Source organism: Harmonia axyridis, chromosome 5, assembly GCF_914767665.1.
Source record: "Harmonia axyridis chromosome 5, icHarAxyr1.1, whole genome shotgun sequence".
NCBI lineage: Eukaryota > Metazoa > Arthropoda > Insecta > Coleoptera > Coccinellidae > Harmonia > Harmonia axyridis.
This window is the reverse complement of record NC_059505.1, coordinates 7,047,322-7,066,971: the sequence shown is the minus strand read 5'-3', so window position 1 is coordinate 7,066,971 and position 19,650 is coordinate 7,047,322. Positions and strand designations below refer to the sequence as shown.

The window sequence follows — 19,650 nt, the reverse complement described above, 5'->3', positions numbered from 1 at the left end:
TCTGCTGCCGAATTATTTATTCGCCTTCTATTTAGCATGAACCCGCACAAATCGAGGATTTCGAATGTATTATAAAAACTTTATGTAAAATTGGAGGCGAAGAGGTTTATCAATTCTGCAGGAGTTGTACACTTCGTAAAATTGAATTTTATGGCCTACACATTTTTGTATGTTCCTATTCTCCTAAGTAGCACAAGCTCTAATCTTTTGAGAGTTGTCTCAGGTGCTTATGGAATTGTCGGTTTAGATAACATTTAACAGTGAACATTTAGGATTGACATTAAATCAAACTCCAATTTGAGGAAAAAACAACTAACACTCGAACGATGAACGAGCGGAATTAAATAAACAAACCAAATCGGACTAGGAAAAGTCCAAACTATTATTACTGATGGCAACAACTGTGATTTTGTCTTGCTGAAAATGAACGTCATTCACATCACCATCTTTCTTCAATTCTGGCAATGAAAAATCATTAACCATAGCTCGGTAGCGTATTTCATTTACAGTAACAGCTGCACCAGCAGCCTAACATTTTTGAATAAGTAATGTCCAATCACACCACCAGCTCAAAAACCGTACCAAATAGTGATCCGTTGAGAATGAAAAGCCTTTTCAACAAGTAAAGGGTGGTTTTTTTAGAGCTATAGAACTTTAAATTGCAATAAAACAACGATGGATTATTCGATTGACATGAATTTTATTTATCCGCGAGATAATCTTGTGGCATTACATTTCAAATATGATTTCTGGCATATGACTGCTACGGCTGGCTCGGATGTAATCCAATGTGGACGTCCAATTTTCGATGACTTTTTCCAACATTTGTGGCCGTATATCGGCAATAACACGGCGAATGTTGTCTTCCAAATGGTCAAGGGTTTGTGGCTTATCCGCATTGACTAATAACTTTACATAGCCTCACAGAAAGTAGTCTAGCGGTGTTAAATCACAAGATCTTGGAGGCCAATTTACAGGTCCAAAACGTGAAATAAACACAATGGCTACAGCAGCAATATTCTCAAATGTTTTCGAGTAACTCATGAGGTTTCAACTCTTCATATCACTTGTCCAAACAGCTCGAATTTTTCCACTAGTGTCAGCCGAGGAATTTCTTCATGACAATCAACCCAGAAGGTATACTTTGGCCTTGCAAACCGTGACTGCAAAATTTTCACTTTTTTTGTAAATAATGTTAACAATTTAATTGAGTGCTTGAAGCGTATATCATTCCCATAGAGTAATAAACATAGATAGAGGTATTATACGCAATATTCGCATATCTCCCACTACATAGTCAGATTACGTAGTCGGATTGTGATATATTTTCAAATCCACAATTTTACTATATCGTTTTGAATGTATATTATACAGGGTGGCCATTTGAAAACGAAACAGACGAGATTACAGACGAAATAAAGTTTTTCGATAGAAATGCTCGGACAGGTCGACTCCTGTTTCGAGGGGGACAACTTAAGATGTAGGTTACGGACGCATAGCGATTCAACCCTTGCTGCTACAACCCCACCCCCAATTTTTGAATAGGGAAGATGGGGTGAGTGATACCTCAATTTAAAGGTATTTTTATACTGATTTCAGCACAGTAATTGTTTTTTCATTTTATGCATTAGTTGTCGAAATATTCATGCGTTAGTTAGTTAGGAAGGAAGCCACAGTCATGGTTGTTTTGAAGCTCAAAATGTCGATTTTTCACAAAACACTACAAGTGCCATGAAAACACCACTTCATTTTCAAATACTTAGTTAAGAATATTTTGAGAACTAATGCATAAAATGAAAAAACAATTACTGTGCTGAAATCAGTATAAAAATACCTTTCAAATGAGGTATACTCACCCCATCTTCCCTATTCAAAAATTGGGGGTGGGGGTTGTAGCAGCAAGGGTTGAAGCCCTATGCATCCCTAACCTACATCTTAAGTTGTCCCTCTCGAAACAGAAATCGACCTGTCCGAGCATTTCTATTGAAAAACTTTATTTCGTCTGTAATCTCGTCTGTTTCGTTTTCAAATGGCCACCCTGTATTGAATGAAATATATTTATTTGATTGATTCCCAATTGAATATGCAAATTTCAATATTTGTAATCCTATCTTTTTCCTAATTCTCGAATTTATAACAAGCAGAATATTCATTATTATTTTCTGTAACTACCTGCTGAAATCCAAGGTTAGGCAACTTTTGCTCTCCTAGTGTCGTCGGTTGTTTCAGGTCGTTTGGCACGCTTGAAGTTTGTTTTCTGAATTTCTGATATATTTAGGTATTTATTTCAATAAATTTTGAGTTAATATGAAACGTTTCACTACGCGACATAAGAAGTGCGTTTTTTGTGGAGAAACTCACGAATTGAGTGAAATATCGTATCACTGATATGTTTTCATTTCCGCGCGCTTCATGTCAAATTTGAGAGTTCATGTTGAGGACAAAATTTGCTTACTGATGACATTAGATGCTCCCTCTATCTATGTTCATTACTCTGAGAGCATTCCATTTTTAGTAAAGGCGTAGTTTTTACTAGTCAAATGTCAAAAGATAGCAGCTTCTGAAGTGACAACCGTCAAGAAAGCGTACTATTCAAAATGAAACCTCTTATTGGAAAATTCAGTATTATTTGATCTAAGACTATTTCATTATCTTCCCCAACGAAATGAATAACAAAACGCCTTCGATATAAATCATTGTATATACGTTTGTTGAAACACCCGCTTCAGTTCCAGAACAAATATTTAGAGCTACTCTGGCTTCACCCTGTACTATACTAGAAGGGATTTGTGGTCTCCTCACTGCAGAATATCGAGAAGCTTTGAATCTCCCCAATTTGCATTATCTGTGTTAATGGCTCCAAGGCATATATTTACATTATTTAAAAGCATTATCTTGATTTATGTTCTCCATGTAGGAACGAAGATAATGATGGTGTGATTGGATAGTTTCCAATTCATGAAGTGATGTGGAATAGGATCATAAAACATGTATAGTGATAAAATTAATACTCGAATTTTATAGTTTCTATTCCAACGAGATGAGTTTTTCGAGAAAACGCAGAGACAGGTCATTTTTTAGTTAGAGGGGATCGTAAATTCATGAATGTCGTTACCTGGGAATTTGAAATCTTATAGAGGTTGCGTGATACATCGTTCTGAAAGTACCTGGATTGATTATGGCTAGCTGGAAGATGTCATGTTAACACGTATAAATAAAGGGTGTTTTTTTAGAGCTATCGAACTTTAAATTGCAATAAAACAACGATGGATTATTCGATTGACATGAATTTTATTTATCCGCAAGATAATCTTGTGGTATTATATTTTAAATATGATTTCTGGCATATGACCGCCACGGCTGGCTCGGATGCAGTCCAATCTGGACGTCCAATTTTCGATGACTTTTTCCAACATTTGTGGCCGTATATCGGCAATAACACGGCGAATGTTGTCTTCCAAATGGTCAAGGGTTTGTGGCTTATCCGCATAGACCAATGACTTTACATAGCCCCACAGAAAGTAGTCTAGCGGTGTTAAATCACAAGATCTTGGAGGCCTATTCACAGGTCCAAAACGTGAAATTAGGCGGTCACCAAACGTGTCTTTCAATGAATCGATTGTGGCACGAGCTGTGTGACATGTTGCGCCGTCTTGTTGGAACCACAGCTCCCGGACATCATGGTTGTTCGATTCAGGAATGGAAAAGTTAGTAATCATGGCTCTATACCGATCACCATTGACTGTAACGTTCTGGCCATCATCGTTTTTGAAGAAATACGGACCAATGATTCCACCAGCCCATAAAGCGCACCAAACAGTCAGTTTTTCTGGATGTAACGGTGTTTCGACATACACTTGAGGATTAGCTCCACTCCAAATGCGGCAGTTTTGTTTGTTGACGTAACCATTCAACCAGAAGTGCGCTTCATCGCTAAACAAAATAAAATGGACGTAGTGCGCGATACGTATTTCGCACAGAAATATTATTTTCGAAATAAAATTGCACTATCTGCAAGCGTTGTTCAGGCGTGAGTCTATTCATGATGAATTGTCACACCAAACAGAATAAATCACTCGACAGCTGTTAAATCGGTCGCCATCTTGAACAGTAATGCCAACTTAAAGTTATATACCTCGAAAAAAAACACCCAATATATTCTTCTTTGATTTCAAACAACAAAACGTTGTAGTAGTGTAGAGGACATTAGTATCAATTTAAGGACTACATATTGATGTAGGGCTATTATTCTTGCCCGATCAAGATGAGAAATTGGATGTCTTGGCATTTCCCACGAAATATTCTCAATATTACAACTCTCGTTATCGTCTGACAACTAATTAACTTCGAATACACCTGTATTATTCAGATTAAGAAACATTTTTTGCTGGTTTATTGCTCACATTCAAGTGATAAGATAGTGAAGATTCCACACATAAAGAATTATCATATTACATTCAACAATTCGAGAGTTGATAGGGGGGCCAAGACTTTTTACGATGTGTGTATTTAGAGCATAGAGAAGGTGGAACAATGTGTATATTAGGGGCATATGATTAAAAATGAAAAAGAAAATCAAATCTTGGAAATTGGTAGAATAATACGCTTAGAATGGGCAGCCTTCGGCAAACTGAGTTTCAACTTTAAGGACAAAAATATTCCTCTACACTTAAAACGCAAAACCTACGACAGCTGAATATTACTAGTGGCAACTATGGCAATAACGAAAAAAGTGGCAGAACAACTGAGAGTAACTCAAAGGTCCTTGGAAAGGATGATGCTGGGTATAAGCTTGAGGGACAGAATTCCGAACACCGAAATACGAAAAAAGATTAGAGTAACTGACATCATGAGTAGAATAGCGAAACTTAAGTGGCAGTGGGTGGCACATGTTACAAGGCAGAGTGTGCCGAGATGGTCACACGAAGTGACGTTTTGGAGACCTCGAGAGGCGAAAAGAAGCATAGGAAGACCGAGAAAAAGATGGATAGACGACATAGTCGATGCAGCCGGCAAGCAATGAATGAGAACAGCAAAAAACAGAGAAGCATGGAAAAAGCTGGAAGTGGCCTATGTCCAACACTGAATGAAAGAGGGCTGAAGAAGAAGAAGTGTATTTAGTAAAGAACAGGACGAATGATATTTCGAATCTTGTGATTTATGGAGGAATTCTGCATTGATGGAGCTTCAGAAATCGTAACTTTAAAGGTTATACACAAACGACCACATTCAATAGAATATTGCTCACAAATGACGTCAATCACCCTGTTTCTCGCTTATGCTTCGAAAACGAGGTATATGCCATGAGGCAAATATGTTTCTCCCTTGTCATCTACACGACTATATACATTTGTCCAGTTTATGATTAAACACCCAGTATACATAACAATGGGAATGTGAAATTGTTGACCACGAAAAGGAGTAGAGGGAAAAAATAGATTTAATATTATTAGTGGGATCGGGCACTCGAAATGAAAGTCTGGCATTGTGCCTTCTGCTATAATCCACCTCCACAAAGACAGAACTTGAAACTCTATTATGTCCCCATTTATTCCCTCATTCTCAACAGAAATTTAGTCAACTAGGGATTTCATCCTTTCGAATTGTTTCTCAAGTGGCGCGTTCCAGTTCAACGCATAAACCACCCTCCAGTTGAAAAAGAAGGTGATATCTCCGCTCACTGAAAATGGATCATTGGGGAAATGTACGGTGTTCTGCATTCGACGAAAAAAAGGTTATTCTTCTGAAGTATCCTTCAGGATTTTTTGTGGAAGAAAAGTTTCGGTTTTCATAATCATATCCAGTTTAATGATACGAATTTCGGAGGTGTGGGTATTTGGAAGAATTCATTAAGTGAAATCAGTTCTTAAAGGTTATTAATAGAACTTCAAATTGCAATAAAACAACCATGTATTATTCGATTGACATGAATTTTATTTATCTGCAAGGTAACCTTATGGCATTACATTTTAAAAATGATTTCTGGCATATGACCGGCACGGCTGGCTCAGATGTAGTCCAATCTGGACGTCTAATTTTCAATGACTTTTTCCAACATTTGTGGCCGTATATCGGCAATAACACGGCGAATGTTGTCTTCCAAATGGTCAAGGGTTTGTGGCTTATCCGCATAGACCAATGACTTTACATAGCCCCACAGAAAGTAGTCTAGCGGTGTTAAATCACAAGATCGTGGAGGCCAATTCACAGGTCCAAAACTTGAAATTAGGCGGTCACCAAACGTGTCTTTCAATAAACCGATTGTGGCACGAGCTGTGTGACATGTTGCGCCGTCTTGTTGGAACCACAGCTCCTGGACATCATGGTTGTTCAATTCAGGAATGAAAAAGTTAGTAATCATGGATCTATACCGATCACCATTGACTGAAACGTTCTCGCCATCATCGTTTTTGAAGAAGTACGAACTAATGATTCCACCAGCCCATAAAGCTCACCAAACAGTCAGTTTTTTTGGATGTAACGGTGCTTCGACATACACTTGAGGATTAGCTTCACTCCAAATGCGGCAGTTTTGTTTGTTGACGTAGCCATTCAGCCAGAAGTGCGCTTCATAGCTAAACAAAATAAAATGGACGTAGTGCGCGATACGTATTCCGCACAGAACCATTATTTTCGAAATGAAGTTGCACTACTTGCAAGCGTTGTTCAGGCGTGAGTCTATTCATGATGAATTGCCAAACCAAACTGAGAATAAATCACTTGACAGCTGTTAAATAAGTTGCCATCTTGAACAGTAATGCCAACTCAAAGTTATATACCTCGAAAAAAAACACCCGTTATATCGCTTCATTTCCTTCAATTTCAACATCCGATCGAAACATTTCAAAGGCACAATATCAAGGAGTTATATTTGACAAAAAAAAAACAATGTCTGGTGCTCTTCATTCTTCCGGCAAATGCATCCTTGAAAAACAATGTACTCAATAACTAGTTAGGTGTACAACTTTCATCATAATTGACAGAAAAATTGTTATTTTTCTATATTTTATATGAACTTTTGATATATGATTACCAGATATAACGATATTTTTCCATATTTATCATTCCTTCATTTCTTCTAGGTATGAGTGGTTCGAAGAACTGGACATTAGATGGTACACTTTACCAGCTGTGTCCAACATGATGTTCGATTGTGGTGGAATCCAGTTTACAGCAGCCCCATTCAATGGTTGGTACATGAGCACGGAAATCGGCTGCAGGAATATATGTGATCCACATCGTATGAATATGCTTGAGGTACGTGAATGGTTTGTCGTAGTTAGTCTTGTGTAATATTGCTTCCGAGTATACTGGTAGACTACAGAAGAAGCTTTAGTGGTGAAAAAAAATTTTTTTTCTTCTGAAAAGTGTAATTATTCAAGGATTTGTTTCATGAAAGATGATTTCAAATTCCAATTTGGTAACACCCTGTATATCACCAGAAAGACAATTTAGTTTACGAATATTGCAATATATTTGATCTTTTTCCTGGTATGTGTATTTCTGAAAGTATGTAATTTCATGTATGTAATATTGTGAATTTTCTGACTCTTTCAGAGGAGAAAACATAATTTTCAGAGCTGGCATTGTTTTGATAACGAAAACGAGTCAGGTCATTGAATGGTTCGAAAAAAATTATTTCTATTTCAGACAATATACTAACTGAAATATTAATCACGTTGTTCCTTAGAGAAATGTTATTATTCATTGAATTTCAAACTAAAAAAATTATTTGTTCGACGCAAATGCACACAATTTGCCGAACATTAATAAAACTTTCATCTGCTGATACATCCCCTAGCTATCTCTCGGGAAATTTCCTGTGTGAAAGTGAAAAATAATGAGTTTTTCCTCTATAAGTAACATCCAAATATTTTCATTCAATTCTGAGGAAAATTCGGCTCGAAAAGAACTGAATCAGTTAATATTTACCTTGGAATATTACTGTTGAACACAAAATTCACAGAATCAATCTGAATTTTCCGACCAGAAATTCGTTAGAATAGGAAATTCGGATAGAGAATGTCAGCTTTTCATATCGGGCCAATACGGCTGTCATAACATTCGATGTTTCGAATAGTTTGAAAGAAAACATTCACCTCTTACATTCGTCACTATACGTAGCAATAGAAATTTGGGTATGCACAGCAAAATTTATGTTCCACGTTTTTTTTAACTTTTAAAAGCGTATTTATTTCCTTTGATTTTTCAGGATTTGTTTCATCTGATATGAAGCCTTCAATACCTACAAATTGCTTCATAATTTAGAATTAAAATCACTATCCAACATAGAATTTGACTCAAGCCATTTTGAAATTCTATCAAAAAAACCTATTTATGTTGAACTACTCACTTTATATTGAGCAATGTTATTTTATTTTGATTTTTCGATATTTTCAGAAAATTGTCAGCTGGATATATTTTGACTTTGAATTCGCGGAATGATTAATACTTTTTTAATTATTACTTTTTCTACAGCCGAAGATATGATGTTTGGTTCTGAAATATTTAAGAAAAATACACTTTCGCTTTTCCTTTAAATTTCAAACAAGTTCTTTTAGAATAAGAATATTGTAACTTACTAGCTCTTTTCTTTCTCTTCAGACAGTAGCTTTGAAGATGGGTCTGGACATAAGAACACCAGTATCCTTATGGAAGGATAAAGCAATGATAGAATGCAACGTGGCTGTGTTACATAGTTTCCAACTGAAGGGAGTTACCATAGTGGACCACCATACAGCTTCAGAGTCCTTCATGAAACATCTGGACAATGAAAATAGGCTGAGGAACGGATGTCCTTCGGATTGGGTTTGGATCGTACCACCACTGTCAGGATCTGCCACTCCTGTATTTCATCAAGAGATGGCCTTGTATTATTTGAAGCCCTCTTATGAATACCAGGTAAGAAAAAATAGTGATGGTTATCTTTTCGAATGACCAAATATAACGGACTGGCTGGTTAGAGCAAGAGGTTACCCCAGAGGAAATCTCCTTCCATCAGAGGTGAGGTTGCTCCTTTAAGAGCAGTATCATATACTCCAACCAACGGTGACAACCAAATGATTTGAAAAAGCTAAGCCGGTATATCGCAACTCACCTCCTATTGCAACACGTTTCCATGTGGTTAACTCTTGATCTATACTTCTACCAGTTCGATATTTTTGTTTATTTTTCCTCAGTTCTTCCCCATTGGAGCTTTATTCTTTGTTATCATTCTTCTTTGAAATGTTTTCATTTGATAAATAATATAAAATTGGCTAAAACCTGCACTTGGTAATGAATGAAGAGAATACAAATTTCGTTTGTTCGTCATCTTGGGTTGAGTTATGCGGTACTGATGATACCTAATAACCGGTATATCGCTACTCTCCCTTGATGACATGCATTCTCCTTGGTTTACTTTCGATTATGATTCCTATGAAATAGCTTGGAAATCTTCTGTTTGACAATGATTATGTTGAGGGCATTTTTGTTGATACATTAACCAGATAGATAATTAATATCGTATGATATTACACACTTGGAAATCGTACTTCTTCTCCTTTTTGTATTTTCTTGTTTTCATTTGAGTTGATAGGTTTATACCTCAGAGTAATAAACATAGATAGAGGAAGCATATGTCATTTTCAGTGAGCAAATTTTGTCCCCAACATGAACTATCAAATTTGACATGAAGCGCGCGGAAATGAAAACATATCAGTAATACGATATTTCACTCAATTCGCGAGTTTCTCCGCGAAAAACGCACTTCTTATGTCCCACAGTGAATCGTGAATCAGCGTTTCATTTTAACTCAAAATATATTGAAATAAATACCTAAATATATCTGAAAGTCAGAAAACAAACTTCAAGCGCGTCAAACGATGTTAAACAACAGATGACAGTAGGAGAGCAAAAGTTGCCAAACCTTGAATTTCAGCAGGTAGATACTGAAAGTAATAAATATTCTGCTTATTATAAATTCGAGAATTAGAGAAATATCGAATTCTAAATATTCAAATGTGCATTTTTAATTGGGAATATGCGGATTCATTATGCACTGAAAATAACAACGAAAAAAATCTCAGATTAAACATTATTGTTTATCATTTATTTTTCTATCAAGACACAATACTTTTCAGATGTAAATATCAATCCAACTCGGCCTACCAAGATGAGAATAATTTTTTCTTTTTGACTCCAAATTGAAAGAAACTCGTTTTTTTCGAAGCATGTCATAAATAATTTTAGAATAGTCACCTTTATATCCTTGATCAACATTGTATCTCAAAAAAATTTCAATTCATTCGTGCATTTGATAACATCAAATTATTCTCATGAATAATTAATGCTTACGAATTGTGGTTAAGATTGAGGATATGTATACAGACAATTCACATAATGATAGTCATGAAATTAGTACCTAAATAAATAATTATGGTCGATATTTGAATATCTCAAAGTATTTAACTATTCGAAATTATCGATGAATAACCATGAATGAATCAGCAAAAAAAACGTTTTCATGAATTCGGTACCCCATTACAAAATTGTAGATTTAAGCCGATTTACCACTGAAACTCCTTGAGAAAAAGACCCAAATATTGATAAATGTATTTTTTCGGTTCAAACCAGACGGGTCCAGCAAAATTGGGGATTTCTGAATAGGAATCGTTCGAATTATACTCCCCCTATTTCAGAAAGGTTCACTCTTTCACGAAATTGATGTAAATTCTCATCGAAACTATTTCCTTCAATTTCTGAAATCCCTGTAGAATGAAGGAGAAGGCAGTGGTAGCTGCGGGATAAGAATTATTCAGGAGAAGCTAGAAATATTCAGGGAAATGTTTTCACTGAAGAAGCTGAAGGATTTGAACAGTTTTCATAGATAATTATGAAAACAAATTTATTCCTCTATACAGAAATTGAGATAATATTCCTTCAGGTTCGCAACATTCTGATAATAATAACTTCATCATAACATATAATAATGATAATATTATGAGATGTACAACTTTACTTCCACCGTTTTGAAATAGATGGCTGTAGCGGTAAGTGGTAGTCGAAATAAATAGATCGTAGATGCCATACAATGAGCTTAGTTATTCGTAAACATAACGCCATCGACATATTAGTCGATTTGTGTCTGCATCATAAAGTTATTCTCGATTAAATATGTCAGCTTACGAGACAAATTCTCGTCAAATATCGAGAAAATTAAAATCTCCCGTAAATACGGAAGGTTTCAATTTTCTGATTTGATATGAAGAAATCTGCGTCTGAGGCTCATCGAATGCTCTCAGTTACTTATGGTGAGGCCGCTAGTAGTGGAAGAATGTGCCGAGATAGGTTTCTAGGCTTCAAGAACGGTGATTTTGACGTCGAAAACCGAAAACCGGCATGACGGTGAAAGAGAAAAGGTTTTCGAAGATGCAGAATTGAAGGCATTACTTAATAAAGGGGGGAAAGTAGTGGCCAGTGATGGACAATAAGTTCTTTACAGTAATGCCTCGAATTTCGGAAAAAAAAACCCCGGAAGCAAAGTTGTACGCCTATATAAAAAAGGTCTTCATTTTAACCTCAGCGAAGTCAAGCTAGTAACTTTTCCACTCAACTGAGGACCATAATATACATTCAACAAAGTCAGCATAATATATTGATAATGCCCAATTTATTTGGTCTCTCCTCTCTTTTGAGCTCCTATGATATTCTGCAGAACCTCGTTCAAAAGCTTGTTATTGATTCTTAATCGGTTTATGTTCTATACATAGGTAAGCTTATTACGAAGTTCCCTGTCATAAAATGTAGAACACTTTTTCACTTAGGCTAATGTTCTTCCACTGCATCGATGTGGTGAATACTCTTAATTGAATGTTGAATATTATCATTTCCTGAAAAAAAATTCAAGGGTTTTTATTGCAGAACATCAACTTCATTAATATTTAAATTATAGCATTCATTCTTCATAAGGATTATAAATACTTGTGTGGGAATTTTTATTTTCATCTATATGGATACAATGAATCATTTACACTTATGGTTATTGATTAAGATAGAAAAATAGAAACCTGATATACAGTGTGTTTCCCCATTGATAAAAATAATTTCGTGGAGAATAACTTCGTTCTTGAAATTATTTTATCAATGGGGAAACACACGGTATAAAATGGGGAAACACACTAAATACTGGGTGTCTCAACATTAGAACCATTTTTATTTATCGGTGCATATTGTGGGTATATCATAAACAGTCTAATTTCACTGTTAAAAATACGAGAACAACTAGATCTACTTATAGGAAAAATTTGAAAGTTGTTTTTTTCAGCAAGTCTTTAACACAAAGGTCTCTTATGCTATGGTTCGAAACTGTTCAATTTTGTTCCAATTAATTTGAGAGGAATAAAGAAAACCAAAGAATAAAAGAAAAAGTTAAAGAATTCATTTTGAAACATAATGAGAGGTTCAAAATTGATTGAGTGAGTTCATGTGCTGCGGGTACTTCCTCTCCCTTTTCTCTCTTGGTCCATTTCATTTTGAAATTGGATATTTATTCATTTTCACTTCACTTTGGTGACATTCATTCGTAAACTGATTTTTTTTCATAATTTTGTGTAGATTAATTATATTATTGGTTGAGAAGGTATGTACAAATAGAAAATTCAAAAGGAATATTCTTCTTCTTTCTTCAAAATAGGCTTGTGCCTGTTCCTCATCGTAACTCGCCCTATGCAGGTAGAGGAATATTAAAAAAAAAAAAAATTATCACATATTCATGTAATTACGTAATATTTCACACCTATGGAGAAGGAGATGAGATATTTGGAGTTGATATGAAATAAAAATCTATGTTTCGAGTGGAATTAAAATTTAATCCAGTCATCAGAACCACAGAAGGATCAAGAAGATTATTGGAAGAAAAAACTCTTAATTTCTTGGAGTAAAAATAAAAATAGATATGATATGAATTCGGAAGCTTATGAGCACTAGTCAGTCATGCGCGGATTACAATAAATATACCTTCATTTATATACTTTCAACTCAAGTTTATGTGGTTTTTACGAGGTAATGAGTGCTTATGGATGAACGAGCGCTCATAAGCTTCTGACTTCAAGTAAGAGCTTTTCTGATTTCAACTTCAAGAAATGGAGAACCTTAGTAATAATCAGAGAAGAGAAATCTAATTTGATTTAATAGAGGAAATATACACTTCTACAGCAAATTAATTCAATAATGCATAAATTGAAGTATTGTGCAGTAGGATAATTCGATAAATGAAGAATGATATCCCAATTCAACTAAGGAAATAATTTTCAGCGAAGTCAAAGTCCAAAATCCTTTTTACTAGGTTGTGAATGTCTACAAGAGATCACCGTTAGGCCATCAAGAGATAAACATAAAACCAGATCGGGCGAGTTTTATATACAGCAAGAGAAATGGTCCATAAAAAACCCGTATATCAGATACCAGTATGACCAAATATTGTTAGGTGTCGAAAGGTGGAAAGTCATAAATAAAATTATGCCAAATTGAAAAGAATTACTCTTTTAGTTCGTTGATCCATCTATCCTACCAATATTTGCCTTCTTCGATAACAATATCTTCAATCGGGTTATGGAACATTATTTTCCATCGGATATAATGGAAATAATTCTGAAAGATGTGCTTCTTTCTATTTTTGAGAGACTGAATTGAATTGAATTTTCTAAGGTTCATTTGGTAAAGCTAACTTTTCACGAAGTTGAAATGACTATTCTGTAAACACACACAAAATCTTATTCTGAAAGGATCTGATAAAACATCGAAATATTGAATATAGTAGGTATAGTTTGCGATCAATCTGAAATTTTGCTAATTTTCATCTCGTTTGCATATGCAGTTTTGAAATTAACAATATTTCGAACGGATATATTTACGGAACCCCTAGCCGGATTTTACTCATTAAAAAACTTAACTATGGCAGTGAAGATTTGTACGTAGCCTGAATATTTAAGATTCTAGGTTTGAGAGCGGATTAATCATCAGCGGGTGAAACCTTTTAATAAGAATAAGAATTAGAGCTCAAAAATGAGACGAGCACTGACATGAAGTTTATTGATGCTCAAATTGCATCTTTGTAGATTAAAACTATAGATATAGGTATATTCAAGAACGTATTCGGCTGATGAAAAAACTAGGACTAGCCACAAATTCTTCTGACTTCACGTCATCTTCTTTTCACGTCATCTCATTTTCACCTCATCACTGAAGAGGTGATTGATCAGATCAATATTTTGTTTTGGTTTCGTGGTCAAGAAAATATTGGTTAATTTTTTTAACCAGAAACATAAAATTTTGCAGTACATCAGTATTTTCTCGGCATTCCAATAATCTTCATTCTTCATTTTGAAAGTTGACAACTTTATAATCAAATCCTAAAACAAAAAAAAAAGAAGGAAGTACAAAATGAAAGTTTTCTATATAATATATTGATTTGAAGTAAGCGACTCATTTTAAAAAAGAATCTTTAACTGAATGGATAGCCTGGAAACCACCATGAAATTTATAAATTTATAAATTGGACCACGTGGTCAATGATTTCTTTTACACTACACTCACAAAGTGGGCTAACAATAGAATGCCATTTGAAGAGCATACCATAACAACGACTATGACCACTGACCAGTCCTAAGTCATTTTAAAATACACCAAATTTGATTGAAACCTAGAACTTTCACTGAAGGATCAACTATAAGACTTTTGTTGAAGACATTACATGAACTCCATTCCAAACGCCAAAATTGCTTGTCACTTTCATCGGATTGAAGGAAGGTATCAATCCATAAAGGTTTGCGTGCATTCAATCTAGAAGTTCTAGTATCTGGGAGGTAAGATACAATTGGAAATAAATTCGGGTAGAAATGAAATTTATCCCATGATTTCTTGACAGCAACCTGTCTACGAATATGAGGCGGAACTATATGTGATAGCACCGGTAACCAATGTAAACGTGTAGATCTAATAGTTCCACTGATAATTCTCATAGAAACGTAAAGCTGTGCGTCAATTTTATGAACATGAACACTATTGAACCAAACTGAACAACAGTATTCAGCAGCAGAAAAAACCAAGGCCAAGGCTGTTGTACGAAGATCGCTGGCATCAGCACCTCATGAAGAACCTATATACCTACCATATAAAAATACTTGTGATGATCTATTTGAAAAATCACCCATTTGCCGAATACATTTTTTTGGAAACACTGTGTGTAATAAAAAATAATTTCCTAAGATGCAGAATTGAAAGTTCAACGAGTCTTATTTTCAAAGAAATCACACAGATGTCTGGTTTGGCAGCTTTGAAAGCGCAAGTAACTATTTCAAGACCATGTATATGATTATTATTTTCACTGTGTACTGCAAAACGAACCGGTGTGCTTACAAAAGTGAATTGGCGCATCGAGTGAATTGACGCGTCGAATGGGGCTTTACATGTATGGACACAAGGCCAATCGACGCGTCTATCGGGTCTAGCTAGCATTGCGTTGCGTCGACTGTTGAATGGTTCAGCCTTTATCGTATTTTCGGCTTGTCAGAATTCACTTCGAAGATGGATTTGCCATTACTGAGTCAAACATTACCTTTGATACTATTCTCGTCTCAAAATTCAAAAAGTACAGACATCCTTATGCCTCAAAAAGCACCCTTTGTGTGAGTGCATGTTCGAAACATAAGTATAAAATTATACAACTCTTTTTCAATGGAAAATCTCACCGAAAAGTATTATCTAAGCAATTCTGCTCTTCAACCAGAGAACATAACCCAAATGTCCAAAAAAATTGTCTTGTTGAACTGAACTCTCTCATTTCCTATATTTCCACCATCTCGAGTACTCTAAACGTTTCGCCATAAACGGCTCCTCAACCGACAATTTGTCTGAGAAGGCGCCATTCCTCTCTAAACCTGCGAAAGATTCGTACAGCTTTAAACGCGTTATGGCATGATTATACGGTTCATATAGTTCCGATTCAGCTGAATATGCGAGACGTATTGAATTGACGCAGGCACCTATGCGGAAACGTTACTGGAAATACGTTTGTTGTTGAGGGAGAGAAGGGTGAGAAAAGGTGTTGCAACACCTGAAAAATTGGTTTCGGCTTATGTGTTGAACTACTCGGGAAAATTGGAAATATTTCACGTTGGTTCGATATTGATTCACAACGTTATTATAATCTTTTCGCATGTACAATTTGAATAGCACCTTCTATTGATAAGCTGGCGCCAGTTCGAGAATTGATCGATTGGTTTTCAACAGATTTAGATGTTGTGACATAGCAAGATTATTTGACTTTGTGGGTTTCAAATAGCAGTACTTCTCAATTAGTAGCAAGGTGTTTTAATTGAACGATGTTTTTGACTTTATAAAATTGCTCTTCTTACTTCTTGTCAATTCTTCCAAATCTTTGCACCAGTCAGTGAATTTGAGTCATGGAGGAAACTGGCGATAGTTCTCATCCCTCTGAGTATGTATCCAGGGCCGACATTAGGTCTGAAAAAGTGAAGTGACAGTTTCAAGCGTTTCTATTTGGGGGGCAGCAATTTGGCCCAGTTTCCTGGCGACCTTTCATTTCATCCTTGATTTTTGAAAATAACTTGAGGTTATTTCGATCCACTGTGTTTATCAACATTCCATTCAATAAGAATCTCAAAACCGCCTTCACTAAGCTGCTTGTAAAATAAATAACACATGGAAGACCAACCAATATAAACAGTATTCCCTATTACCGTCATTGAAAGACGGTTAAATTCATTATGTATTTCATAAAGAAGAAGAACAACACTACCTTCGCTTTCAAATTATTCAAGAATATATACATATCTAACAAATGGAAAATTTCTAAGATTTGGCTTTCGAAACTAGTTTACGTTTTTTCTTTACGCGCGATTGCAAGATTCCTCATGGAATGAAGAAAGTTCTGCTGTTTTTTTTTTGGGAAGCACTTTTGGGTAGTCGTGAAGCATCTTCTCGGTCGGCAATAGTGCAACTGGTGAAAAAATTCCAGCTCTTGTAATGTGAAGAATCGAAACTGTGCGCGTCGCTCAAGAACAAAAAAGAATATTGCTGCTGTAACCGGAAGTGTTCACGAAAACCCAGGTTGGTCGATTCCTCGTCAATATTGGGCATTCCACAAATGACATCACAGCGTAATTTGCATAAAGACATAGATTTTAATGCTTTCAAAGTTCAGTTAACACAAGAACTCAAGCCGGGCGATCATCAGCAACGTCATATCTTCACTGATTGGGTCCTTGAAATGTATCAATATGATTCACGTCATGAGAAAGATAATGTATATGCCAATGCTACACAAACGATTCAAGATATTGAAGATGGAGTTCGTGAAGTGAACCAGTACATACGGCAGCGAAAAAAGAGGATATGGAGCTGCAAACGTAGCCTTGACTGATATTTGGCTGATATATTTATCCATGGTTAACGGCATACCATCCTCTTTGTTTTTAGCAAATGTAAGTGATCTGACTTCTTCTATTGTCTCATCAAGTGCATCCTATGCGGACGATGTCAAGTTTTTCGGAGAGGCTGAGACTTGCTATGGACAACTCCAAGAGGATCTTAATAGAGTTTCCCTCTGGTAATCTCGTTGGCTAATACCTCTTAACCAGTCAAAGTGTCGTGTTCTCTATCTGGGTGCAAACAATCCCCGACACAGTTATTGTATTGATGGCCTTAGAGTGGAGGGTTGTACCACACACGTTGACTTGGGTGTGACTACTATCAGTGATCTCTCCTGGTCAAGTCACATAACCGAAACGCTGAACAAAGCAAGAAGACTCCTCTTTATTATACAGAAATCGTTCCAGGGATGTGATGTCGCTACCGTAGACCCGATTTATAAAACATACCTGAGGTCAATTTTAGAATTTGCCGGCCTTGTTTGGCACCCTTGGCTCAGAGGCGATCTGATGCTCTTGGAGGGGTTTCAGCGCAGAGTGACTCGTCTGCCTTATGGTGTCTTAAGACCATCGTATCCGGAGAGGTTGGAGAGGATGGGGCTGTCTTCACTGGAGGATCGACGGCTGCGCGGGGATTTAATCATAACCTTTCGTGCGATCCATGGAATGTTCGGTACCGATATCTCGCATTTATACCAACTGAACACAAACAATCTACGTGGTCACAGTTTAAAACTCAAGCGTGAAAGTTTTCGTGGAAAGTGCCGCGAATATTTCATTTCTAATAGAGTGTTCAGTCTATGGAATAGACTCCTCGGTGACGTCGTGAATGCACCTTCCGTAAATGCCTTCAGGAACAGACTTGATGCCTGGTTTGAAAATGAGTTTCGCATCTGAACATTCTGTTTATGCTCTTATTTTTTTGTTTGGTACTGGTTCTTAGTTCTATTACTGTTGTCTGTATATATAGTATGTTCAACTATTTTTTCACCTTTCTTTGAGTTCATAGGCTTTTGCCTCTACTCTGTAATTTCTTTAATAATAATAATAATAATAATAATTTTAATGGAGGAGTTTCTCCTATTGCCTTGATTTTTGAATTTTTTTGAATTGACACTAGGAAACTTGAGTACGAATACCTTTCACATTATTGCATCAATTGATAAAGTCCACGACCATTCAATTAAGGTCAATCATTTTCTGATTGGTAAGACATTCGAACTAAAACAGGGTGTTTGATAAAAACTATTTTTCCAGGATCCGGCTTGGAAGAGCCATGTATGGAAGAAAGGCAGAGGAGAAAACAGAGCAAGAAAACCTAGAAGAAAATTCCACTTCAAACAGATTGCTAGGTAAGATCTCAATTATTATTATTATTATTCCTTCCTAACCTCATCCATTCTCTAGGGCTGTTAAATTCACCTCCAAGCTTTTCGGGAAGGCCCTGTCTAAGCGGATCAAAGCAACCATCTTGTACGCAACAGAGACTGGAAAATCAGAAGCATACGCACAGAAGTTGGTGGACATTTTCGGTCATGCCTTCAATGCCCAGATTTACTCGATGTCGGAGTATGACATTTCTAGCATTGAACATGAGGCTCTTCTTCTCGTGGTAACATCCACTTTTGGAAATGGTGATCCTCCTGAAAATGGAGAGGTGAGTACACTTGAACCTTATCAATTTTGTTTTTTGGTTATTTTACAATCTTAAATGCTTGGTCAACAACATCATGATATGTGGTAATAACAACATGTGTTGTTAACAAAAACACATGTTTTTTCTAGATGAGCTTCTTTTTGATTGATTGACTTAAATTCGGAGCGACGTTATGACATTTAATTTTGTATCAACTGCGGCTTATGAAAAGTTGAAACATACAGATGGTAAATATTTTACCTGAGCTGAAGTTTTTTGCTAGAAAAATCATTTTTGTAAGGCAGACAATCCGTTGAAGATGAAAATTGGTCGATAAAGCTTTCAACTTCGAAAACCAATGAAATTATAGAACGTGTGTAGGGATACACTAGTCCCAGTAACAACAGACCGTCGTTTTACATTAGGAATGTTAGTTGAAGACTCAAATTAGAACATATTTAGCGTTCATTAACTTTCCACTGAACATTTGCACATGCAGAAGATCTGAGTTCAAAATGGTGTCTCTCCATATAGAATTTTTCACTTCAGAAAAATTTTTTCTGGTACTTCAGCCTCCCCATTCAT

General features: G+C 35.9%; 1 protein-coding gene across 3 annotated transcripts in view; it reads left to right on the top strand.

Annotated features, from left to right (window-relative positions):
• Nucleotides 1-19,650, top strand: part of LOC123680417 (nitric oxide synthase-like protein) — a 171,100-nt gene that overhangs the window by 117,709 nt on the left and 33,741 nt on the right. For all 3 annotated transcript variants that reach the window (XM_045618310.1, XM_045618311.1, XM_045618309.1), the window contains exons 6-9: nucleotides 7,083-7,257; nucleotides 8,605-8,901; nucleotides 18,687-18,781; nucleotides 18,837-19,086. In XM_045618310.1, the coding sequence (XP_045474266.1) occupies nucleotides 7,083-7,257; nucleotides 8,605-8,901; nucleotides 18,687-18,781; nucleotides 18,837-19,086 (817 nt within the window). The remainder of the gene's footprint in view (nucleotides 1-7,082; nucleotides 7,258-8,604; nucleotides 8,902-18,686; nucleotides 18,782-18,836; nucleotides 19,087-19,650) is intronic.